The 26,909-nt window shown below is 41.6% G+C and overlaps 1 protein-coding gene across 4 annotated transcripts in view; it reads left to right on the top strand.

Annotated features, from left to right (window-relative positions):
* The first annotated feature begins 1,137 nt into the window (after positions 1–1,137).
* SP3 (Sp3 transcription factor) overlaps positions 1,138–26,909 on the top strand; it is a 34,205-nt gene continuing 8,433 nt past the window's right edge. Inside the window, exons 1-6 of one of the 4 annotated variants that reach the window (XM_080347262.1) lie at positions 1,138–1,404; positions 1,729–1,853; positions 2,032–2,148; positions 12,354–12,444; positions 12,550–13,716; positions 25,284–25,476. In XM_080347262.1, coding sequence (XP_080203388.1) covers positions 1,398–1,404; positions 1,729–1,853; positions 2,032–2,148; positions 12,354–12,444; positions 12,550–13,716; positions 25,284–25,476 — 1,700 coding nt within the window. In that variant the 5' untranslated portion in view covers positions 1,138–1,397. Of the gene's footprint in view, positions 1,405–1,728; positions 1,854–2,031; positions 2,149–9,777; positions 10,038–12,353; positions 13,717–25,283; positions 25,477–26,909 lie in introns of those variants that run through there. The other 3 variants (XM_080347261.1, XM_080347264.1, XM_080347263.1) reach the window with 3 other exon arrangements.

Genomic DNA, 26,909 nt, shown 5'->3' on the forward strand with positions numbered 1-26,909 from the left:
TTACAGGAACCTACCACAAACCACACGGTGTAACAGAGAAACAGGCCCCACTAATCATCATTTTTGTATCATCATATACTTATATAACGCTTTAAACATATTTCCGGCCTTAGTTTAGCAATCTGAGAGCTCCCAGTTTCCTTTGTGTTGCATAATGTGAGGGGCAGAGCAGCAAACTGACGCTCAAAGACATCTTATTAATTCCCTTAACGTGACTAAATGACAATCTGCTGGCACAAATGCTGGACGTGTGCTAAGGCCTGGCTCCACGGCTCTGAGCAGAACACACAGTTACTGTGCCACTCCTATCAGCAGTACACGCCACACAGCCTTGTTCTCGGTGGGTTTTATTTCACAGACGAGGCACAGGAGCTTTTGACTTGACACCGCCAGGGCCAGAAAGCTCAGCAAGGGCCCGCGGGGCCGCCCATCCAGCTGCAGCTCCCGGGCCGCCGCCGTCGCCGGGCGGAGGCCGCCGCTGACCCGGCCTCCCCGTCCGGCCGGAGGGGGCGGCCTGTCCCGCGGGCTCCGGCGGCGGCGCGGGGCCCAGCCAGGCAGGGCCTGCCTGGGCGGGCCGGCTCCCGTGGGGCCGCCGCGCCGACATCTTAGCGCCGGCGGGGACAAAGCGCGGCGGCGGCTGCCGGCAGGGCGCAGCTCGGCCGTCACCCCGGAGCCGCGGCTGCCGCCAGGCTGACACCCCTGCCGGGGCGGTTTCAAAAGAGCGCGGTCCCGGCCCGTCGCCGTCCCGGGCACAGGCGCACCGCGCGGCGGGGGGACGCGGGGGGAGAGCGACGCCGAGCAGCTGTGCCTCTGCGCCGAGCCCTGCGGCGCGGGCGGGGGGCCAGGCCCCGCGGGCTGCGTCCCCCCGGCGGGTCAGCGTGGCGGCGGGGCCGCCTCCCCGCGGTGCGGGGGCCGCGCGGGCCCGGGCCGGAGCAGGCCGCGGGCGCCCGGCGGGTCCCGCTCATTGTTCCTCGCACAAGCCCTGGCAAACAGGAAGCGGCCTCGGCATGGGGCGCCCCCCCCGGCCCCGGCGGGTGACTGGCAGGCCGGGCGGCCAGTGCGAACGGTGGCGACGGCGAGGCGCAGCCAATGAGCACGCGCGCCCGCGCGTAGGCGGGAGTTCCGGGCTGGCAGGCGGGCGGGCGGGCGGCGGTGTCGGCCGGGCCCCCTCTCCCGCTGCAAGCCCCACCTTTCGGCTTTCCCGCACCGTCAATCAAAATAGGAAAAAAAACCCCGGAGTAGGCTCGGGCCGCCGCCGCCGCTTCAGCCCGTGAGCACAATAAGCATGTCCCCGGCGGCAGCCGCCTAGCCCCCGCCAGCAGGGCCTGTGTGCTAGCCAGCCTGCCTGCCTGCCTGCCTCCCGCCCAGCCAGCCAGCCGGCCGCTCGCACTCACACCATGACCGGTACGTACGCACCGACCGAGCCGCCCCGCGGGGCTCCCTGCTCCTGCTCCGGCCCTGCGCGTCCCCGCTCCGGCCCCCGAGCGTCCGTGTGCGAGCGAGGCGAGAGCGGCACTGAGAGCAGCAGCAGGAGGAGCAGGGGGAGGAGGGAGAAGAGGGGCAGGGGCAGCAGCACGGGGAGGAGGAGGAGGAGGAGGAGGGCTCCGTGCGGGAGGGCGGGGGGAGCGCTGGGGTTAGGGGGGGGGAGAGGGAGGGAGGGAGAGGGAAGGAGGGGGGTGATCGCTCCCGTCAGTGACTCTCCCCTCCCCCTCCCCGCTGTGCCCGCAGCTCCCGAGAAGCCCGTGAAACAAGAGGAAATGGCTGCCTTAGACGTGGACAGCAGCAGCCACAGCGAGTATCTCCAGCACGGCAACGGCGCCGCCTCGGCCTCCGCCGCGGCGGCCGCCCCCCAGGTAAGCGCAGGCCCGACCGGGCCCCTTCCCCCCCTCCCCCGGGTGACACGTTGTGAGCGGGTGCGGGAGCCGGTGCCGCCGCCGCCGCTTCCTGTGTGCGCGTCTGCGAGGAGCCCGGTCGCTGTCCCGCACTAACCGCCACCCACTTTCTCTCCCTGAACCCGCCCATTGTGGGTAGGACGCGCAGCCGTCACCGCTCGCTCTGCTGGCGGCCACCTGCAGCAAGATCGGCCCGCCGTCGCCGGAGGAGGATGAGGCCGCCGCCGCCGCCGCTGCCTCTCACTCTGCCGGAGCGGTGAGTGCCCGCCCCGCCGCTCTCGCACGGCCTGCCGGGGGGAGAGACAGCACAGCCAGCCAGCCCGCCCGGGGGGAGGGACGGGACACACGGCACTGCCCGCCCGGGGGGAGGGACGATAGCAGGGCCGACCTGCCAGGAGAGGGGTCCCCGGGCTCCCCTGCCTCTCCAGGAGGAGCCGGGCTCCCGGGAGGAGGAGGGAGCCAGGCTCCCCCCTCCCCCGCCATTGGGAGCGGCGCCTTCATTTACTTTCAAAAACGGGGGGAGGCGGGAAACCTCCTTCCCCCGGCCCTGGCACCGGAGCAGCTCGCCCGGCACCCGGCGAGGCCGGCAGGCAGCTCACCTGCACCTGAGCGCAGCCCCGGCCCCGCTCCGGAGCTGTGGGCCTGGAGCCGCGCAGCCCGGCAGAGCACAAAATGAAGGCTGGCTGGAGGAGAGGATGTAGTTAGAAGTAAAATGGCTGTTTAGGAGCGAACGCGGTGGTGGAACGCGGCTTCCTGTATCGACGCTGTTTTTTTCTAGGTGCGGTAATCGGGCAGTCCCTCGTTTTGCAAACTGAATTTCTGTCCTTATCTCTCGTGCGCTGTCGGCTCTGAAAGGAGCCTTAATGACCTTGGGACCTTGTGTGATGAGGTGGATCTTCAGGCTAGAAATGTATTCTTATTGGAGCTAGTTTAACCATCTCCATAACAAAAGCCTAATGGAAACTCGCATGTTCCTTAATTGGTCTAGCTAAGCTCTCCTTGACGTATGTTTATGAAGTTAAGAGATGGACCGTTTCTAAATAACTGATACCTAAAAATATCGGTATATTAAACGGGAGTTCTGAGATACCTTTTAAAATAGCATGATGAAGTGTTTTTTGGCCTTAATCTTTGGGAAATCACGTATATTATGTCTGATTTTTATATATATTTTTTTTTTTTTTAGTACAAAGAAGGGTTTAAAAACAAGGAAGTTAAGCTCCTTTTTTGCTTTTAAAGTCAGTCTTGTTTTTTGAAATGTGCTGTACAACAGCCTTGTATGTTTTTATGATTATGCAAATAGGAAAAAAAATGCAAAATGTATCAATGGAAGAAGTGGCTTTGGCAAGCTTTTGACAAATGTCAAAATGGTAATGTTAATTTTACTAAATACTCCAATGCTACCCTTCAAAATACTTTTCAGCTGTATGTTTCAGTTTACTTAAAGGGAAGCTACAGCCAAATAGTTGCTGGAGATCATGCAGCAGGTTGTAGACTAATGACAGAGCTTGAAAATATATTAAGATTCTTACCCCCTTTCAAGTGTCCTTTCTGCTAAACCTGTTTATTTTGTTAAGCAGTACACTTTTAAAAATCGTTGTAGGCATTAAGTGTCTGATACTTCTAAAAGTTATTTCATAACACCATATGCATACATTGCTGAAAAGTGGAATGTTGCATCTTGCTCTTACATAAACATACACATTGAAAAATGAATTATGCTCGAGTGGTAGCTTGCTTTCCTATATCCACCTTAAGGTTGTTCTTATTTTAAAGCTGGAATTGTGCGTCTTTTGGATGGGTTGTTTGCTTAGCATGAGCATTGTTGTGTCTGTCAGGGTACTAGAGTGCTAGTACAGGAGAAATGGTTCCTGATAGTTCAAAATCGGTAAAGTGGTTTTGAAATAATACTTCTTTATTCTATTTAAATTTATCTGGTGTTATGTTTATGTATAGGGTGCTTTTCAGGCCAAGGTGGAAGCAATTCAAGAGAAGCCAAAATCTTAGTTAAAACTAAATATGAATATAAACTCACTACTTTTAATACATGCAGATAGGCCCCTCCTAAATATCTGCTGTGAGTTAGGTTATAGCCTTCTGGTAATTTTTACACTCCTACAATATAGCTCCTGAATGACTGAGAATCTTTTGGGTGGAAACTAAATATAAATTGGAGGAGATACCTACCGTAGCTGAACTAGACACTGGAGTTAATTGATGACCTCAATAAAGGGAGGACAGGGACTAAGTGCTAGAGTTAGGTTATGGTTGAAGGGTCTTTTCCAAACAGAGTTATTCTGTAATTCTAAAGTCCCTGAAATATATTCCTTGTGAAAAACAGAATGCTGAAAAGGATTCAGTGCAATATAGATTTTTTTTTTTCCTGGTCCCCTGATTGTATCTTATTGAGCAGTAGAAGAAGGGAGGAGCTAAAAAAGCTTAAATTGCAGGTACCTCATAACTCATGCGGAAAGTGAAATCTGTATGCATGGACACAGATATATTGTCTTCCTGGGTTTGTGATGCTCATCCCTTTCCCAGGAGTATAGATGAATCAGTTTGATATCTGTGTATGAGTGATGGTGCCCAAGGTAGCGATGGGGAGGCAATCCTTTCCCAATATCTCCTGTACACAGACTGCAGTTCTGACTGCTGGACATCTGGTAGAACTCTCAAGCCTTATAAATGGATAGTAGAATTTAAACTAGGCATTTCCTTTTAAAAGCATTTGGAGAGCCTGTGTGTGTAAGGATAGCAGTGCTGTGTTTTGGGGGTTATTTTGTTAATGCTTTACTGACATTCATTTGGTAGGAACTGGCAGGGCTGGAGTCAGGACACTGGGCTAGCCAGTTACTGCACACTGCTTTCTGGCTGAAATGGTATGCTGCAGCTGCTCTCCAGGGGACACGGAGTATGATTTAAAAGCAACAGCAACAACAAAACTCCCATAGGAATGTAGGGAATATTGCATGTGTGGGATTTGGGGAAGAGCTAGAGCAAATGTGATTGTGCTTGCAGTGATCTAGTTGGTCCTGGTTTGAGCTCAGGGGTGGGACCAAATGACCTTCAGAGGTCCTTTACAACTGAAATTATTCTATGATTCTGTGTTGGTGTCTGAATCCAAGGCTGCTGTTTGAGTGGACGTGACTTTTATGCCACTGAAGGGGTTGGTGGGATTAAAAAGACTAATGAACCTGGCAACTGCTTGTTACAGAAAGCAAGTGAAGAAGACAGTTAACAGAACGAAACTCAGCCCTCTCCTCCCTTGCTTGCTGTCAATGAACTGTCTCCAGCCCACAAGGTTTTCAAGTTGGCCCAGGATTCTGGTTAGAGCTATATTTACTTTTGGATGACAAAATACTAGCAGACATTACTGCTGATCTCATCTTTGTGTGTTGATGGAGGTTGCAGTCTTTCAGCTTAGGCTTTCACACCATGATTTATTCTGCCTACAATCATCTGACACCAGTGCTTTGCGTTTTGCCTGCTGGTACTTGGTTTTAATGTAGATGGCCTCGAGTTTGTGGCTTGCTTACCTGAGAATGTTTTCCTTGGTTGCCATACTACTGCATCCATGGTCAGTTGAAGTTCTTGCCATGGAAACTTCCCCTTGAATATTGCTGCCTGCTGGTGTATATGAAAAAGCCTTGCTGGGATAGTATGTGCTACTGCCTGACCTAGAATGACAGCTCATATGTTTTGACGTCTCTGGATATCTTTCCCTCTCTTGGGAATTTAAAGTCTGAGAAGTTTTAGTTTGGGCCTTGCTTCCATATTTAGGATTCTTTTTCGTTTAGTTTCATTCCAGTTTAAAGATTTTTAGCATTATGTGAAAAGGAGAAGCAAAGCAGAAGGTGGCAGAGCCATTTATAGGGGAGAAAACAAAAGAGGAAACAGGTTCTGAAATGTGGGTCCAACCAGATCTCAATGGTCAGTTGTGTGGTTGTCACATGATCAGGTGATTGTTTAAGAAGCTACAAAGTTTTGATGATAGCCAGTTGTTTGTGTTCTCTTTATCACAACACAAAGCTAAAGATGATCTCTTGTACTGTCATGCTCCCAAGGGCCATACTTATGGTTGTGCTGGGCATAGCTGGGACAGTTGAGGATTTGATGCTTGAATGATGGGAGCGTGGGGTGGTAGGACTGGAAGACGGGTGAATTGAGACAAGCGGCACACTGGCTGAGAATGCGCTTGGCTCTGAGAGCTGCCAAAGAACGGGAGCTGTCAGAGACCACTGCCCCTGTTGTGGTGTGTGGTTCTATCTAGTGCACTACAGGCTGCACTGGCTCTTTAGTCTTACAAAAATAAAGGGGGGGAGGGGGAATGATTTATGTGTGTTGTTGCTTACCAACAATATGTGGAAAGCATTTGGAGAGGTTGATGATTAGCAACATGGGGAAGATGAGTATTGTTTCTCTGCTGTAGACAAAGCATTTGTATGTTTTACAAATGAAAGTTGGAGTGTTACAAGACTGCTTTGGCATATCTTGAGCTTTAGAACTGAGTATCAGTGCTTCACAGAACTTAATGAAAATCTGGATTTCCAGTTTGTTTATGCCTCAGAACATTACCTTAACCATTTGGGGTGCAACTAGCTTAACTTCAGCTAGGTGAAAATAGTAATAGTGCTGATAGAATAGAGAAATATGAAAGCATTTTAAATTTCTTATTCTCTGCTAGGCAGAAATATGGATGAATACCATGTATCAGAGTTATCCAAACTTCTCAGCTCTCTGGCTATATGATGGTTTTGAGGAAGCTCAAAGTTATTCTGACATCTATTTTCCCCTTTATGGGTGATAATACAGCTTCCTGTTGCTAAGTTTCTGGACATGAACAGATGGCCCAGAATGTGTTCAGCCACCATAGAAAAGTCTGCTTGGGATTGTCTTACTGCTCTCCATTTTATACTTTTGCAAAACAAAAGTTTCAGGTAGAATGTAATACCTAACAGTGTGTTTCCCCTGCTACTGTCCATAAGCTCATCTTTTAAAATGTTCTTTGATTTTTGCATTCCAGTTATGTCTTCATAGTGCTGGATCAGAACCAAGTGTAGAAGTTCTGTTTACAGGTGCTTTAAGGATGTTTTCAAAAATTTAATTTAATTTTCTTTACAGTTTTAGAGAAAGTAAAAATGTTTTCAAACGTTTCCATATTTAAAGACAGCATAAAACAGAAAGTTTTCTCTCTGATACTTAAACATTAGTAAGAAGCGTAAGATTTCATAGATCAGTTGAGGCTGGTAAGGGTCTCTGGAGATTTTTCTGGCCCAACCCTAATGCTCAAAGCAGGGTCTACAAGAGCAGATTGCTCAGGTCTATGTCCAGTGGGTTTGTAATATCTCCAAGGATGGAGATATCTCTGAGCAGCTTATTCCAGTGTTTGAGGACCCTTACAGGGGAAAAAAAAAATATTCTGTTATGGGGGACAGAGTCAAAAGCCTTACTAAATTAGTGATAAATATTGTTCTCTGTCTAACCCTGTTTACCAAGCCAGTCACCTCATCATAGAAGGTTGTCAGGTTAGTTAATTAAGCATCATTTCCCCTTCTTAAGTCTAAGCTGACTACTTCTGGTCACCTTCTTCCCTGCTAACCCCCCAAGGTTATTTGAAGGTTATTCTATTTTTTTTTTCTCTCAAGGTTATTTTCAAGGTTATTTGCTCCATTGCCTTCCCAAAGATCAATTTGAGGCCCCAGGTCCTCTTTCTTGCCCTTCTTGATGATTTAGTGAGCCTTTAGCACCTGAGTTGAAGGCACAAGGAAAATGAGCCATTTCACACAAACTTCTATTCAAAATTCTAGTTTTGCATACCATTATATAGGGATTAATTCACATAATTAGATTAATAATTAATAAATGAAGTTACATACAATCTGGTTAAAAATGCCTCCTTGTTGCCATGTCTTCTTCATTGATATTGCAGCTTTCTCATTTCTGCTAATGTCAGGGACATTATATTGTCTTAATTTAGACAGATTCTGAACTTCTGCTGATTAAAAACAAGCTATTAAACTTTGGGGTCCAGTTGTCCATCTCAAGCAAAAAGATGTAGACATTCCCTAAATGGGACACAATTAAATGTTAAATATGTTTCCCCAGGTTGGAGTTGTCTTTTAAAGTAACATTTTAAGCAGCCCCAGGTAATATTTTTTCACTGAAACATTCTTTCATTCTCTAAACTTTAGATTTGGGCAGATGTATTTCTCTGAATTGAGTGGGTTCTTTGGCAGAGGTCTGAAATGCGCAACAGAATTAATTTATCTTTACAAGCAGCTTTGTGCCAGCTGAACCACAGTGACTGATGTTGAACATGTTTTTAACCCTATGGCAAATACAAGATAGAATGTGTTAGCTCATACCTTAATGAAAGAGTTGAAGCAAGTGCATTTTATCTTACATTTGTAATGACCTAAGAATGTGCAGATAGTTTACTGTAGCTTGGTAAACACATGGTATTAAATTTGTGCATTAGAGCCCTAACTCTTTCATAAAACAACAATTTGGATGAGGCAATGGCCACTCTTGTTCATTAGGTATGTGATTTTTAAATGTTTAGGAACTCGTGACTCATTATCTGTCCACCTCTGCTCATTTTGCTGATGCTTTTGCTCCAGGACTAAATGGGGCAAAAGTGACTTTCTGAAAAGTGCAGCAAAAAGCAGTCCACAATAGACAGACACAGAAAAATGTTTGGTAGTTCTTTAGCAATCAGATACTGAATACTAATGGCATGTGTCCAGTTGATCACATTTGACGTGTTGAAATGCAGGTAAATGTAGGTATATGCCTACAACATACACCAGTTCTTACAGGATGTTTCTGCCCTTTCCAGTTTTGCTTTGGTGAGGGATGTTGGTTTTTTTCCAATCCGGGTTCCAACTCTCAACATGGTTTAGATTACTTTTAAAGGGTATTTTATGTTCTGTATAGGTTTCTCTTGTCTTCTTCCACCTTTGACTTAATGTTGTTTTAATTTTCTCTAAAGAAATTGCACAAGACTGTTGTTATATTTTTATTTATCATGATCCCTCATTCTTCAGGGATGAGAATTTTGACTCAGAAAGATCTCTTTATTTTACCCACTGGAAATTTTACAAGGCTTGTTAAAGAATCAAAAGACAGGCTGAAGAGTGGTTGTTGCTTCCACTCTTTGCTGGTACTTGACCTTTCTTCCGGTGGACATATAATTTGATATTAATTTTTCCCGTGCCTTGTACCATCAACTCTTTTGCTCTGTTCCTGTCTCTTTCTCCTGTTTCCTGCTCTTGCTCCCGGCGCACTCCTGGTGCTCCCTGTCCTCTCCTTCTGGGATGAGTGGTGCTAAAGCTGGACTTCCTCAGATCTGTGTCCTTTTCTCTTGACACAGGGCCTCTGCATTGCAGCTGTCCAGCCTTCTCTTAAAAGAGCAGTTTCCAAATAACTGCTGCCTGAGCATCAGTTGATAAAGAAAAGAACTGTGCTTTATCTCTACCCTGTTTTGTTAAGACTGAGCTATAAGGATCAGTAAATGAGTGGGCTGTAGATGTTGCTGCTCATACATCGGTGATAGAACTTTGAGTTGCTACAACAGTGCTTGGTTGCTTAAGGATACAGTGAAAGGCTGGTACTCTTTTTAGTAGGAAAAGAAGCCCAAGAAATGTCCTGCTAGCTCAGCAGACTTTGAGAAAGGGTAAAACAGTCAAGCTTGTTATGACAGGTTGAGGATGAGTTGAAGTTACAGATCATCTTCAAAACTCTTTACCATATAGGGTTTTTTCATGCTTTAATACCAGTAATTCTGATAGCTACCAGATAGCTTCTTGAAAGCCTCACCCTCTTTTTGCCCCTCCCTCCTCATGATTCATCTGGTGGTGCCTGATATCAGCAGCTGTAAGAGCAACATGTCAATAACAGGCATTTCATGAACTCTGTACAGGGGCTTTTTATCCACATGCATGGCTACCCTGAACTTCTCCATGGACTAACAAGTGCATCTACTAGAAGAGTGGCTCTACTGAGCTAAAACCCTTACAGAGCAGGATTTGAGGGAAGATCTTAATAGATCATAAAAAAGTAAGGAGACATGTGCCCAACATGAAAAGGGCAAAGGCCATTGAATGGTGATATGGAAATCAACGTATGTTTGCGGAGGAGAATGAGGTAGGTCATTTCCATGTAATGGAGACAGGTTGCCTTTGAACTATTTCTGTGGAGGATACTCATGTTTTACCTATGAGTGGACATAGGCACACTATTGTGTGTTAGGTCAGCCCACTTACAGCCTAAACATTCAACATTTGCTTGTACGTAGTCTTAAATCAGTGAGAAATTGTCAGGCATGTAATAGTTCCCATTACTTTTTCTTTCTCATTCTAACAGATAGTATCAGCACATTATATTACACATTTATTTTATGACACATTAAACATAAAAATCGTAGTTTTGCTTTTGGTATTTTCTGACTGTTTACCTATGACTTTTATGAGCCTTTTGATACTTTATAAAACCTTCAGTTAATAAGTAGTGAATTGAATAGTTATGAACTTTCTTAGCAGCATTTCAGCAACTGGTACCTATGTGTAAACAATATTAAACACAAAAGTATAAAGCTAATGTGATAGCAGAGGAAAATGGATTTTTTTGCCTTTTTTTAGATAAGATGGTGTAATATGGAATATTACATTTTCTAATCTCAAATTATAAGCTTGAAAGACTAAAGGATTTAAATACGTTCTTTAAATGAAAGGCCAATCAGTATAAGAGGAAAAGAAAAGAATAAAATGGAATTACCATTACTCCTTTTTCACCTTCTGATCCTTGAAGCATTAAGGCCATAAAATTAGTTTTGTTCTGGTGATGCTGTATTTATTTACTAATAAACTACCTGAAAGATTATCTATATCTTGGAGGGCGAAAGAAGGCTAGCATTATTCACAGTTATTATTTGTACAGCTCTTGAGAGAAATTTAGAATGAAGATGTGTGTTTCCTTATTGGAAATAAGCTTGCCAAGCGCAGTAGAACTATTTTTTTTTAAAAGTACTCAGACTTTAAATAGAGTATTTTTTTGCACATTCTAGTGCTGCTGCTCGGAATAGAATAAGAAAGTGAAACTAGCCAAGTCCCAGCCTACACTGTGAACTAAATTCCCGCGAGTGCTGCAGGATTCATTCAGGCTGGCTAAGTCTCAGTGCCATGTTAGAGAAGAACAAGCTGTGCGCTGGATTTTGCATATTCAGGTTTTATTCTAGAGGAAGTCAGAGTGCAGCACCAGAAGGAGGCTGCAACATGCTCTGGTGACTTCCGACCAGGAGCAGTCACAGGATCAGTGCAGAAGGGCAAACTAGAGCTTTTCTTTCTGTGTCCTGTGGGCTCTGCCAAAGAGAAAAAAATTGTTTTGCAGAGTTACTTGTTGCTGGATATTAAATTATTCTGTTGGTATACTGTAGTGCTGTAAAACAGATAAGGAGAAACTTAACTACATTTTTTTTAGATTGATGGTTGTTTACAATACCAAGTTGGTTGACTACACGAGGCTCTGCTAAGCATTGCAGGATGTTAAATCTAATTCTTAATACTCTATTCAGAAAAAGCTTGCTTTGGTAAAGAAAGGTAAGTACAACCTACCTTTACTGAATAAGAAACAAAAGCATACTACATCAGTCCTTAGGTTTTTTAATCGTCTGGGGGTCTGTTCATAAGCATTGACCTTTTCTATTGTTCCAATTTAATGAAGATAGATTCCCCTCTCCCCACGGAAACATGTGACTAATGTAACTGATTTTGGCGTAAAGGTCCTTAGTTTATAGGCCTTCTTCCCCAGTGAAACAGTAACTCATACAAGTTTATAAATACCAGGACTTTGTATGATGCATAACTTAAACTGAGGCTATCCAATATTTCCAACGGTGTGAGTAAGTCACCTCTTAACAGTCTTGGTTTGTCTGAGAGTCACAACATACACATCTATGCCATAGATTAAACAGAGTCAAAAGACAGTGGAGCTCCAGGAGATGCAGGTGACACTGGCTTCATGGCAATTCCTCCACTTCTGTGCAATAGGTGCCAGGCAACATATAGAGCGTAGCTTAGTCCCAGGGTAACCTGGAAATGACATCTCCAGCAGCCCCTGCCAGCTCCCTTCTTCCCACAGCTAGGGATTCGGATAACCCAGCAACCCCCACACCACGGTAACCTTGCTGCTGTTCACCTGAGGCAGCCGTGGCATAGCAGCCGCATTTGACGTGCTCATGAGCCACAGGCAGCTCACGAACCAAAGGTTGGTTACCCTGACTTAGGCATTAGCTCACTTAAAAAATCTGTATTTTGTAGTTCTAATCCAGTTGCTGCTGTTCATATGGGCTGCATGTTTTCCAGCAGTGGATCAATCTCTAGTGTTGAATTGCATGACTGTTCTAGCATATAGTCTGTATGTCTCGTGTTTTAATTTTGTCTTTTCTTTTTTCTTTTTATTCAGACAGGAGATTTGGCTTCTGTGCAATTAACAGGAACTCCAAATAGATGGGAGGTCTTGTCTGCAGCTCCTGCCACTATAAAGGATGAAGCTGGTAATATAGTACAGATTCCAGGTGCTGCCACAGTAACTTCAAGTGGGCAGTATGTCCTTCCTATTCAGAGTTTGCAAAATCAACAAATCTTTTCTGTTGCACCAGGATCAGATTCGTCGAATGGTACAGTGTCTAACGTACAATACCAAGTAATACCCCAGATCCAGACAGCGGATGGTCAGCAAGTTCAACTTGGCTTTGCAGCCTCTTCTGATAATAGCAGTATAAATCAAGAAACGGGTCAAATTCAGATCATTCCTGGCTCTAATCAAACCATCATTGCCTCTGGAACACCTTCAGCTAATATTCAGAATATCTTATCACAGTCTGGTCAAGTCCAGGTTCAGGGAGTTGCCATTGGTGGTTCGTCTTTTCCCGGCCAAGCACAGGTGGTTGCTAACGTCCCCCTTGGACTGCCAGGAAATATTACTTTTGTACCCATCAATAGTGTTGATCTAGATTCTCTGGGACTTGGCAGTGGTTCTCAAACCATGACAGCGGGCATTAATGCAGATGGGCACTTGATAAATACTGGACAGGCCATGGATAGTTCAGATACTCCTGAAAGGACTGGTGAGCAAGTTTCTCCTGAAATTACAGAAACCGCCACTGATAATGACTTATTTGTGCCAACGTCATCTTCATCACAATTGCCCGTTACCATAGACAGTTCAAGTATATTGGAACAAAATGCAAACAACTTGACCACAACTAGTGGGCAGGTTCACAGTTCTGATCTTCAGGGAAATTACATCCAGACATCAGTCTCTGATGACACGCAGGCTCAGAATATTCAGGTGTCTACAGCACAGCCAATTGTACAGCACATACAGCTTCAAGAGTCTCAGCAGCCAACCAGTCAAGCTCAGATTGTACAAGGTATTGCGCAGCAGACAATCCATGGTGTGCAAGCAAGTCAAAGTATATCTCAACAGGCCCTTCAAAATCTTCAACTGCAGCTGAATCCTGGAACTTTCTTAATTCAGGCACAAACAGTGACCCCTTCTGGGCAGATAACCTGGCAGACATTTCAAGTGCAAGGAGTTCAGAACTTGCAGAACTTGCAAATTCAGAATGCACCTGGTCAACAAATAACTCTGACCCCTGTGCAGACTCTCACTCTTGGTCAAGTTGCAGCAGGTGGGGCGTTGACGTCAACTCCAGTTAGTCTAAGCACTGCTCAATTGCCAAATCTACAGACAGTTACAGTAAACTCTATAGATTCTGCTGGTATTCAACTGCATCAAGGAGAAAATGCTGGCAGTCCTGCAGGTATTTATTTTACTCTTTTTGCAGAAAATTGGTTTTTATTATTGCATGTGGTTGGTTTGAATGGTGATAACTGTAACAGTATTGTCTTGCTGCAGAAGCCTACAAAATACAGTTTGTTAAACATAGCAATGGTAGATTTTATTTGAAACTACTGTTCCATTAGAAACTCATGTAATGGTAGAACATAATCCCACCTCACTTCTTTTAGTATAAGCTCCTGTAGTTCCCAACTGGTGATATGAGTTAACAGCACTTCTAATACAATGTTTATCAGTGCTTTTGAGTACTATCCAGAAGATGTGCACACTAAATTGTGGAGGGGAAATCTGACTATCAACTACTCCTCTTCTAAGTCAGCAGTGTCATTAGCATACCTCCTTCTTAGTCCTGAATAAATGAAGTTTTCGTGGAAAATCCAAGTGTTTATGTTGATACAATTTTTTTCCCCTGAAAATTTTCAGACCCCCTGAGGTGCTGTTATTGATCTGCTGTTTTGTTAAATTTGTTTCCTACTGGTGTAATATCAGTGTAGCTACAGTGTGCAAAACTTGATGTAAGCAAAGTGAAGTAAGCACGTAAATATAAAAATGGAGGCTGTGCTTAAGAATGTATGTGAATTTCCAGCACTACTTACTTGCGTTATGTTTCAGAATGTACAGTTGCTAATGATAAATTTTGCCATGTGTTTTATCTCTGCTTGTTTATTTTTGTTAAATTTGATACAGTGCATTCCAAATTCTAGGGCGTAGCTACCTAAAAGAAAGAATAAAAATATATGATTGAGGTTCAAGATGTTTTGCTGTACCAGAAGGTGTTTAATCTCATTGTGGGGTTATACCCTGGCTAGTTACGAGGGGCAGCATGAGCAGCAGGGGTAATTTGGGAGGGAACTGTTGCAAAAAGTTGCTTGGGAATCGGTGTTTTGTTCCAATTATGTGATCCAAGGCTCTGGTTCATTAAGATACTGAAGCATAAATGTTTAAGTAAAACATGCATGTTTTGTGTTGTATGCCTATTTAAGCATGTGGGAAGAGCACAATGTTAAGTGAAAAATGCCTAGAGGAGCTGCTGAATTTGGCTTGGTTCAAAAGCCTACTGATTGTAATACTTACATAGTTATAGATATATTAGTAATTGGTATTTTTTATGTCAGGAAGCTTGCTTTCCCTTTGGAATGTAAAATTTGAATGTCAAAGAATGAGCTGGGATGTTTTTCTAGTTCTTTTTGTTTTGGGAATGACTTCTGTATTACGGACTTCGCAAGGCGAAGTTACCCAGACCTAGATAAGCCTGCTCTTCATTGGCTTATAGGCAACAACACCCAACAGACGAGTGTGCTGCTCACAGCATTTGCTCAGCTGGGTAATCTTGATTCTTAAATTTTCTATATCCACTGGCCACAGAAAGTCTTGGTTTGTCTCCATCACACCTTGTTACGTATGAGGACAGTGGGTATAGACGTCAGTAATATTAAACACGTACTGTGCGTGATAGTACAGCTAAATTCAGATGTCAGAATCTAACTCTTGGAAAAAGGGCCCTGTGGCTAAGATTAAATACAAGGAGGATGAGAACTTATTTATTTCTGAGATTTATGTTTGGTGTAGGATCATGTAGCTAACATTATTGCTTGTGGAGTAGCATAGCAGAAACTTGAGAAGAAAGATAGAAAGGAGAAGGAGACAAGAACCGAAAGGAAAGACACATGAAAAAGAAATTGAGCCTATTGTGTGTCTTTGTCTGTTGATGGCGGTTCATAATAAAATGCAAGGGAGTTCCATCAAACATTCCTTAACTGTATTTTCCTGTGAGGAATTTCACATGGGATGGGAAGAGAGTAAATGTGATATATGAAGTGTGATGAACTAGACAGAAGCAGTAGATGAATGGCAGAAACTATTGCCTGAAGTGAATAGCTATAAATACCTGATTGTATTAAAGATAGGGCGGAGATTTATAGTGACATTTTTCCTACTTGTCTAGCAATAGTAAAGGGACTGGAAGGTATTAAAACTGCCTTCCCCAAAATTTGTGGAGAATTTAATTGGTCCCTTCTTTATGTTACAAGAAACTCACTTTTCCAAAGTAAAAATCAACATGAAACTGCTTCTAACTGACAGTATCAGACTGAATTACCTTGAATGACCTTCAGTGTCTTTTCCATATGTATGTGGTGTTTTATCTATATCGAATTTGTCTGAGATCATAGTTTTCAGTGGTGTTCCTCCTCTTTTTATTTGTAACACCTTACAATATGGTATAACACCCACTGTTCAGGTTGAAGAATAAATATGCAATTAGAAGCAGATAGTGACATTATAAAAATTCTTTTTGCAATCAAAAATATATTGCTCTTCTAATCTGCAAATGAGGAAAACTGGTTTAGTTTTAAACTGGAAGAGGAATCTGTGTGGAAGGGACAGCAGAATGAGAGATGTTAAAGCTAGAGGGTGAGAGGTTGCTACCAACAATCTTTGAAGCAAGATAAGAAGGCTTTCCCTGTATTTTCTCCCCCCAGCTCAGATAATGCACTTCCTTCTAGAACAACTACAACTGGGCTGTATTTTCTGTTTTCATGTAGCAAAACTTTTCTACATAAGGTAAAAATAAAAAGAACATTCCTAGTCTTGGGTCAGAGATGGTTGCTAATTATCTGAAGTCCGGATAATGTAGATTGCTCTGTTAGTGGCACAGCTGTGGAAACTGTGGGTTGGGTTTTAGTTTTTTGGTAGCTACAGCCTGTTGTGTGAGGTGTTCTTCCAAGCCTTGCTTCCCAGGTAAGCGGCAGAGGACATCTATGCCGTTCTCATAAGTGTTGGAGAACAAAAAATGTCTTTACCTACATCCTACATTTTTTTTACATAATGGAAAGTCATCAGAGTCCTAATACAAAGCTAATAGATTTGTCTGGTAAATGTACATTTTATTTTTAAAAGTGCCAAGTAATTATGTTTCTACCAAAATGTCAACTTTACAAGACACACATACGCAAGAGACTTCCATTGCCCAGAATTTGTTCTGAACAGTCTTGGCTGAGCTTCTTTCATCTTAGAACGTTACTTAGTACTGATATTCCTCCTCATTGTGCTTAATGTTGTCTTGAGGTGCAGAAGGAAAGGGTTTTGTCATAGCTGAAACTTTCTCCAGCATTGCTTTTCAGAACAAAAAGCTGTATCAAATAGCATCTCCATGTTAAACACTAGCAAAGAGATCTCTTTCTCACCTGTGCTCTGGCTTCGGTCTTCTGCGCTTGAGAGGAAGTTAAACCTGAGAAAGCTTCCTAGTAGCCTGCTCCTTTTGTTGGCAGTTTGTAATAAAATACTGCATTGTGTGTAACAAAAAGAGCCATTATGCACACAGTTCACATTACTCTTTAGCAACTTACCTGTTCAAGAGAGATATTTATTTTTATTAGCATGTTTATAGATTTCTTCTTCAAACATTACATATAGAGTAATATTATTTTTGGAAAAAATGGAGTACTGAAATTACCAACTTGGTATTCATGTTTCTGATCCTATAAGTCCTGTCAATTTGAAATAATTTTTTAATTACTAGACTTTTTCTTTTTTTCCCCCTAAAGCCATTGTCCAGACAAAGGAGACATAAGAGTGTTGATCAAAATCTAATTGCAACAGTGTCGCAGCTAGTTTATTAATGTACTAAATCACAGTTTTGGATTGGTTATTTCTGGTAAAAAGGCAGTTTTACCAGGTCTTATCTAGATTGCTTGATTGATAAGATGCTGGATGTTTTGGTTTTTTTTTTTATACTTGTTTGATTATTCCAATAGCATCTGAAGAAACTGGCAAGTGACCTGAAAGAAAGTAGCATTGGCTTGAGGAGGGACTTTGCTTCTAATCAACCCAGATGCACTCAGCTGGAAGATTCATTTATTTAAAAATAAAAAAAGCCTATTAACAGTTTTACAGCTTGGTCTACAGTTTGAGTCAGCTCTTGAAAAGCATCTCTTCGACTATTCCAAGTGCCACTGCGAAACTGAGGTCTTCATTTCGATGTCTTTCTTCCCAGCCCCTGTGCTGCAGGAGCACCCACAGCTCCACAGGGACCCCTCTGCCATTGAAGCTCACAGTCATGCCTGTTCATCAACTCACACCGCTTGGTAGTGGGAGTGGTTGGCTATTTGTGGTGGGGACTTCATTCCATTCCTGCCAGAACCTGAAGTCTTTATCATGCTGAAATAATTTAGCAATTCTAAATTTGGCCAAAAAATTGGCAGTCAATTTTCGAGGCAAATAGTTGCTCAAGTGACATATTTTCTTTCGTTTGCTGGTATCTTTTGAAGCTTTAGTTTAACATCTGTTAAGTAAAACAGACTAAACCACCAAACAAAATTAAAACCAGAGTATTTACAGTTTTACTTGCAGGGACGGTCTTTTCAATGTTTTAATGCTTCTGGTGAAGGAGTGCAAAATTCTACTTAAAGTGTAGCTTTCTTCTAGAATCTAGAACTTCATAAAAACTTTAGTCTGGTTTTCAGTGTTACACAGCTTAGTTTTTTCTCTTTAAGTTCCAGTTTTTAACCTTATTGATTTTCCTTTCAATTATGCAGTTTTTGCCTTCTAAAGCATTCTTTATACCAAGCTTTTGAGACAAGGACAGGGTGTTATTTGAAACTGTATCTGATTATTAAAAAAAGTCATGAAATGCATGAAGTAAACTGAAGCAATGATGTTAAGTAAATATTTTCATCTGACAACATCTGTTTTGGGCTAGCTGCTTTACATTTGAGGCATTTAGTTTGCATGTTATAAAATCAAGATAGTTAAAAGCAATTCCCCCACTGTTTTATTTTTTTTAATATGAAAAGTTAAATTGGGAACTCTGACAAATTTAAGTTAGTGCAATAATTAGAGCTATTTATATAACAATCTTGTTTAAGTATTTTGATTTCAACATGCTAAAATTACATTCCTTATTTTCTCATAATTTTAAAAGGAAATGAATACTTTGTAGAAGAATCATACAGTCATGCTTGTATGTATTTTACAACCTTGCTTATAACAGCATATAGTAAATTATATCACTTCAAGTGTCAGAAAGTTTGCATAACTTTAGTCTGAGTTTTTTTTTTAATGCAGTATCTACTACTGTGAGGTAGATTTGCATTTTTTTCTTGAAATTCTTGAAAAGACTGAATTACTGCATCCTTCCTCTGTATCTGTACATGTGCTTTTCTGCTCTGTTCCTTAACAGCTCAGCATCTAATTAATTTTCTTGCATCCCAGGTTGTTGAGATGAAGCTTGGTGTGTATGTTGCCCAAGTGAATACCCTGTCATGTGTCTGAGTGTCTGGTGATGCAACTTAGCTTCTCAAGATTAAGGCCTGAGTTATCTTAGGCTCAGATATCCTCAGGATGTTCACAAAAGAATATATTACCCAGTTTCAGGTACTCTTTCCTTTTTCAAATACCCTTTTTGCAAGATACTCCTGAAACAGAAGGAAAACTCTTACACCTGTGGGGTGTATGGCAAGTGTCCCTGAAGTGAGGTGAGGGATTGTGTTGCCAGTACTGCTTCAACTTAAAAAGAAGACTGGAAACTCATCTTCTGTCTTTTTGCAGTCTCAGCACTTTAGGACCATTGTTTCAGGTTCTGTGCAGTTTTCTTGCCTTTTGAACCTCCTGGCAGGATCACATACTTTGGTTCTGATCTCTCAAGCTGACTTGTCAGTGCATCTGCCTCATAAAAAGCATCTGAAGTTTCTACCAAGGACAACGTCGGTCTTTCCATAATGCCAGGAATGTTTCCCAGGATCCCAGTTGTGATTGCTCTCTTGAAGATAGGGCTGCATTGTAGATGAGTTGTCTTTCACTGCTTGTAGAAGGCACTTTTTTTTTTTTTTGAAAGGTAGTAATTTGTAAGGACAAAAGGGGGGAAAAAATACACATTGTCAGTGACGTGTCATTATTTATCATACAGAAATGATACTTCTCAGTCTGCATTTAAACTTCATACCAGTTTTTAATCCATGTTTTCCATGTATGTTTTCTACTTAATTTTTCTTAATCAAAATGTTTTACTGTATCCTGATAAGTCACTTGCTGCGCAGAACTCTCAAATATATTACATCAACAATGGTGTTGTCATTGATGTAAAAAAAATATATTACTTTTGAATCTGATTGTTCCCATAATCCCATTTTGAATGGCATTAATTCTTTCCCTCTTCTTTGAGTCTTTGTTCACCTTTTTCAGTATTACCACAGTGATAGCTTTTTCACTGCAGCGTTTACATGGCGCAAGGCTTGCGGCATTGAAACTGCAGAGAGCTCTTCAACCTTCTCTTAAAATTATTGAATGAAAATTACCCTAATCTGTTGATTTATTGTTTATTGCAGTAGCTGTTTTCACATCTTCCAGACTTAGTGAGAAGCTTTTCATTCTCATCTAGTGATAGGACTGTTATTTGGTTTTATTTAAAATACAGAAGAGAAATACTTATTGAACAGTTCTGCCTTCCTGAATTACTGCTGACAATTCAGTTGTTTGACCCTGGCAACGGTCTAATTCTCTTCTATGCAGGAATACTTCACCCCGCTGGTCACAGAATTCTCTGTGTCCTCGTGCTTTCCTTACTTATTTCTGCAGTTCCTGGCTTCTTCTATATCAAGTATGATCACTTCTTCCCCCTTTCTGATTATCCTCTCTTACATTTTCAACCGTGGGAAAAGAGGAAAAAGTAGGGCATGCTGCAGCACGCATGGCTGTCTGTAAGAATCCAAAATCTTGAGAGTCTGTAGACAACGTATCTTAAGGAACTGCAGTTACTGTAGGGTAAGTAACTATTTAATGCATAATATGTGTTGTGGTAGCACTGGCCTGAGTACTTTCCTGGTTCAAATTTTTTAGTAATCGGCTTAGAATAATGCATAGGATCACTTGGAAATACAGTATGTAGCATTTCTTGCAAGAAAAAAATATCTATAGCTCTATTTTTAATCATTTTGCTGGTACTGCTTACTCAGCACTGTAAGGTTCTGCTCTTAGACTTGTACACAAAAGTTGTTTTCCTCAGAAACTGACAATCTGATTTAGAGCTATTGAAACTTCCTCACATCCAGAGATTAGGGCAAAATGAGTCAGGATACTGAGGGAATATGGGTTGCGCTGTAGAGAAAAGTGAAAACCAACTCAACGAGGAAGATGGAAAGGAGATGGGAATTCACATCTCTTTTCTTGGGATGAGTGGGAAGGGCAACATCTGTTTGGAAAAATAAATGAATAGGCATGACTGATTACAAGACATTGAAACTGCAGACAGTTGATTTGTGATGCTGTGAAGGTATGTGCAGCACTACTACAGATCTGTTTTCAGTTGAAAGACCATATTTCTGCCTTTCAGATCAGGAACTTGTAAAGCTCAGCTGAGTAAAAAGGCAAGGTGGCTTTCAGTGTCTAGGAAAAGCAGCTAAACTAGAACCCCACAGTTTGGAGACAGTAACAGGTAATGCTGAGAGTACATTTATGTGACATTCTGCAGAGGCAGATATAAAAGTGGGAGCATAGTCCTCAAATGAAGCGTTTTTGCATTGCATACTTCTCCCTTCTCTGTTTGTCGTTGTTTGTATGGCTGCTAGGTAAACTAATAACTTTTCTCATATGTAAAGAAAACGGCCTTTTCTCAAAGTCCTAGTTGAAACAGCCAGCATAGATCACGAAGCTTAGCCGATGCTTTCATCTGATGTATGGTGAGGTGAGTGACCTGGCTGTATCAGTGGGCAGCAGTAATTCCCTCCACACTATAGCTGAAATGTACTCGAGAATAGTTTAAGCTGCATTTACATCTGCAGGGTTTCATCCTGTCAGTTTAGTTATTCTTCTCCGAAGTGCTTGAATAAAATCTCTTAATTATTGTTTTTATTTGCCAAAACCACTTAAAGTTGCTCTGTATTGTAGCCAGCTCGGGGCTTTCTGTGACTATGAAATACTACCTTAGGAACAAAAATTGTACACCAAGATCCCAGTTTTCATCCTTTAGAGGAAAGCAAAACTCAAAACAGATGTAGCTCACTAGATACCAAGAAGAACTTGAACAGAATATATGGTTTTGAGAATCTGTAGGTAGTTTGAAACATTATCTTTCAATTTCCCCTTCATGCTTACCTAGTACTGGGTCTTGAATTTAATTAAGAAGTAAGGGCATATCGAAGTTTGAAAGCATGGAAATAAAATACTAGTAAAGAAAACAGAATCTTCAGTTACCCTGTGTTTAATTGGTAGAAAATAAAAGTTGCCTTAAATTTACAGGTGTTTGCGTCAGCTTGTCATGACTTTAGGGATTATGTAAATTTTTTAGGCTAAGTTTTTTGCAGAGTATGTATTAAACCTAGGATTGTGTCAGTTGAGGCTGAATTAGAGTGGAGCACATCCAGAGGAACACCAAGGGAGAAATGTGGAGTCATTGTTATCTATATGAATTTGCATAATCTCCAGTTCCATTGCGTTGGAGAAGACTCATTTTTTGCTCTTCTCCAGGGTTTCCCCCTTTTATTTCTTCATTTTCTTACTGTTTCCTACAGTGGCACCCCGTCCTCCCCCCCCAAAATAGTGAGGAAATTTTCCCTTATCTCTTGAAATAATGTAAAACCTACTTGGAGAGCAACAGCCTCACTGGCTCAAAGGCCCTTGTTAAGGCAGTTGGATTCACTATAGGATTTGCTACAATCCGCTCTCTGCTATACTGCATCCTGGAGAGGTTAGATAAACACTTCATCTTTTGATATTTCTTTAAATTTTATTTTATTTAAAGTATAATCTACATAATTAAGTATTAAAAAAATCCTATCTGTAAATTGCCACTTTACATTGTACTTTTCTGTGTGCCTGCAGTAGCAGATGGACCTTCAGAATACCTGAAGCAATAGCTGCACTGTCTACCTTACCAAGAGAACCAAGAAACGCAGCACAAAATTACAGACACAGTGCTACTTTGACTTAATTTCAGTTCTGCATTTTTAAAAGTAATGCTATAAACTATTGTATGTCCATGCAAATTGTTATTTTCTCCAGTATCCTCAGCTCTTAGGAGTGTTTTGTCTGTCCATCTTTTTTTGTCCAAATAACTTTCTAATTGATATGTCTACCATTTGAAACTATCACAAACCTTTGTGCTGCTGCAATAATGGTCGTGATTGGGAGGAACTGAGAATAGAGAGATACTGATGAAAAAAGTGGTAGGAATTTGGGATGGAGATTTGCAACGTGGAACAAACATTGCATGAGCTGAAGGCAGAAAGTCTTGGATACTGGTGTGCAGTAATAGAGTTTCTGGACATGTTTCTATTGTTAGGTGTACTTCTGTTATTAGAGTGTGACTTCGGGGTGTCAGTATAACAGGAGAAATCCTATGTTATATGGAATGTTTGACTTCAGTAGTGAAATTGGGTCTTGGAAGCAGAGATCCACACACCCATTTGATCCATTCATCTTTGCTAGGACATGTTGCTACCTCTTTTGAAGTAGGAGTGTGCGGTGCTAACTGGATTCAGCTACTGGCTTTACAAACTCACTATATGCTAGTGCCTAATGGAAGGAAGATCATAATGAAATTATCTTAGAAGAGTGGTTTATTAACGTTAATTCTGATTTTAAATAAAAACAGAATTCATACCATGTACATTTTATGGAACATTTGATTTTTGAGCATGGTATACAACATATCCAGGCCTAAAGAACTGTTGGGAGGCTTGAACTGGTGCGTGTTGGCAGCCTTGCCCCTTTTTTGTGTTTGAATTCCAATTATGTACCCAGTTGCATAAGAGTAAATCAGGCTTTCACCTTTCTCTAAAGTTGCTGTGAGTGTATTAGTAGACTTAATAGTACCCAGTTTAAAAGGTCAATTCTGTAAATTCTTTGTATGTTCTACAGTGTTTTAATCTTTGCTAATGTAAATTTTTGTGCATAACATGTATATACAAATTATTACATATAATACAATTATTTAATAGGTGAGTCTCAGAAACTGATTTAATTTGGTAGGAAAGATAGCTTGGTGGCTGATGTAGAAGACTAGAAGTCACCACAGAGGTTTTCCAGGTCTTCACATGAAAGATAGTTGTTATGTTGCTATCTGAAATGGTGAACTTCTTCTGGTGGCAGTGAAGCTCAGTGTGCAGGTGACTTTGGACAAGCCAGTAGTTCTCCTGGATGTTACTGCATGTGTGAAGGGTCAGCAAAAGTGAGTGTGCTGGGTTCCCACAGCTCAGGGCCTGCCATATTCATGCAAACTCTATTTCTAGCATTGACTTCTGGAGCCAAACCAGAATACATCTTTTTGCTTCCCTGTTTCTGACCTAGAATTCTTTTCTCAATGCAGTGATTTCCTAGAGAGTTATTTTAACTTTAGTTACATGAGTGATGTCATTTACAGCACAGTCCCGCAAATGATTATACATGTGCAACTAAAAGGAAGGCAAACTAGTGTTGGGGAAGACTGGACTGAAACTTCATTAGCACCAAGCATATTTTTGTGTGTAGTTAAATCCTTTATGTCTAAATACATGAATGCTGGAGGTGATTCTATGATTCATTCTGTTTTCACTGAAAAAAATCCAAAGTAAATACTCTGTCAAACCAAAGAAGAGGCTTTTGAATTCCAGACTAACAGACTTTCAGCTCATTTGGAATCCGGAATAGTATCTGAAGGGAAAAATGTTCCTATTAAGATGTACATTTGTTAAAATAATTGTTGTTTCACAGTGTGCTATGGTGCTCTAATTAGTTCTTGGATTAGATTGGATGAATGCCCTCCAGGGAGAGGGTACCCATACTTGCAAGCGTCTGTCCTGTTTGGATAACTTAAGAGGCTTTTTTGCATCTATGAAACTGCAAAGATCTATTTTGACTCTAGCTCATCAAAACGTTAGAGTGGTTTGTGTGTTGCTTACCTCTCTCTAATGCTGAATAACCTTCCTCCCTGAATGTTATATTCTCTATGTATAGTGGAAAAGGCATAAATTTGAGGGGAGAAGGGGAAAATGGGACAAAGGCAATATTTTTTTGTTGTTGTTTTCCTTACGTATTTTGGTCTTTCTTGGGTCAAACCCTTATATTTAATTGATTTCTTATATTACTTAATATATCACTGTGCATACTGAACACTTTTGAAGATCATTGAGAAAGACTGTTTCTGCTACATCTCACACTAGTTGAGAAATCCTGTGGAAACATATATGGCTACTCAGAATCATCTGAAACATGCATTTACGTTTTATTTCAACCCCTGTCCAACCTCTTGTTCCTCATTTTTTCCCAAGTTTCAAGCAAGCAAAATCCTCCTGGTGACAGCATTCCCCACTAAGAACAGTTCAAACTTAAACTTTAATACTTTGATATAGCTTGTCTTCAACTTTGAAATGTATAGTAAGATAAACTTTTTAAATACGTTGCGGGTTACAGGGGCAGAGAAGTAATGTCGGTATGCACTAAAGGATGTTGACTTTTGACTGACATAGTGCTCTCAGCAGTAAAAAGATTTGATCATTATGGTTTCCTTCTCTCTATTTAATGGGCTACTTATGGATCTGTGTTTGTTCTTTTCCTCAGATATTAGGATTAAAGAAGAGGAGCCTGATCCAGAAGAGTGGCAGCTCAGTGGTGATTCTACACTGAATACCAATGATCTAACACATTTGAGAGTACAGGTGGTGGATGAGGAAGGGGACCAACCACATCAAGAGGGAAAAAGGCTGCGACGAGTAGCTTGCACATGTCCCAACTGCAAAGAAGGTGGCGGAAGGTACGTAGCATTCACTGTTGTATAATGCATGTGAGGATGAAAACTAATAATGAGTGAGGAAAAAAGAAGCCTTAGTTAACATCACTTGTCTGCAGTCAGAGAAAACTAGAGGTCTGTGCAAAAGAGCTTGTGCAATAAAGGACTGCCACCTTTATTTCTGGAGTTGCAAATGGACAGGCAGATCGATCATTCCATCCTCTCTGAGTTACTCCATTGTGATTACTTGGAAAAATCTGGAATTAGATGCCACCTTGTACAAGTGAGGGGGATAGTATATTGCCCTAAATAATACGAAAATGAAATATTTTGGAATATGCACATCCATGATTGGCTTCCTATCATATGTCAGGGGTTTGATTAAATCCTGTGTTCCCGTGTTTCCTCACTGATTGAGCATTTTTTTCCTCAGTTTGATTGCTTTAGAATGTTATAAAAATACAGTTATCCTGGTTTTCTTATTCACTGGTTTCCTAAGAAAAACAAGGCTTGTATAATAACAGCTCTAAATACCGAATTTTGAATTGTCTGATTGTTTTCAGTCAAAGTTAGTGGAGATTTGGCTAACAGAGACATACTAAGTTCCAATTTGTATAAAACTTCAGGGCAGCATAAAAAGCCATGTTTTATTATTCTACGACTCATGGAAGTATCCGACTTTTTTCTATTATAAATATTCTATTCCAAAACACTTCCTTTTAAACATCTCAATTATGGATTTAAGAGAGGAAGTGGGGGTAATAGACTGCCTTTTGCAAGTGAAAACATTTAGGTGTGCTTGTGCTTCATATAATTGTGCGGGAGTGTCTTTCCAGTACGCTAAAATATGCCCATTTTGATCATAGTTTATTCTCTAAAATGGAAGTCTTATTTATGTGAGAACAATAGTGTAAATTACTGAGGTCTCTTTAAAGAACTTGTCTGTGTTCTATGGCTCTAATTCGGATAGTTCTGATTGAATATGTCTATTGTCAAGTCTTGTGGGGTTTTGCTGTATATTCTAGATATCTCTCTGTGCTTGCAAAGAAGGTAATATGCCAGGTAAATGTTAAGTCTTCAAAACAGAAGCACTCCCATACATTTACATCACAACTGAAGCTGGTGATAATCTCTGCAGATAAGGTTATATGAGATCTTTGTCCATCAGCTTCCTCTTGCTAAATTCGTGTCATTCCATGAAACCTGGCACAGACATTTCTGTGTTCTTGGTGAACCTTGGCTCTGCCGTGAAGATCTGCCCAAAGTACACCCTGGGTTGAGATTTGCTTTGGTCTGGGAGAAAATCCTGAAAATACGGTTTGCACTGGCCACACTCTTAGGAAATATGGAGATTTCACAAGTTCCATCTTCCCTGTGCTCTGTTCCAAACTGCAGTGGCTTTAATTTAGAGACTTCTGTACTTTACAATCCTCTTCCTTCTAAGTGGAGTTGCTATA

The sequence above is a fragment of the Nesoenas mayeri genome (genome assembly GCF_963082525.1).
Source record: "Nesoenas mayeri genome assembly, chromosome: 6".
In the NCBI taxonomy this organism is placed as follows: Eukaryota; Metazoa; Chordata; class Aves; order Columbiformes; family Columbidae; genus Nesoenas; species Nesoenas mayeri.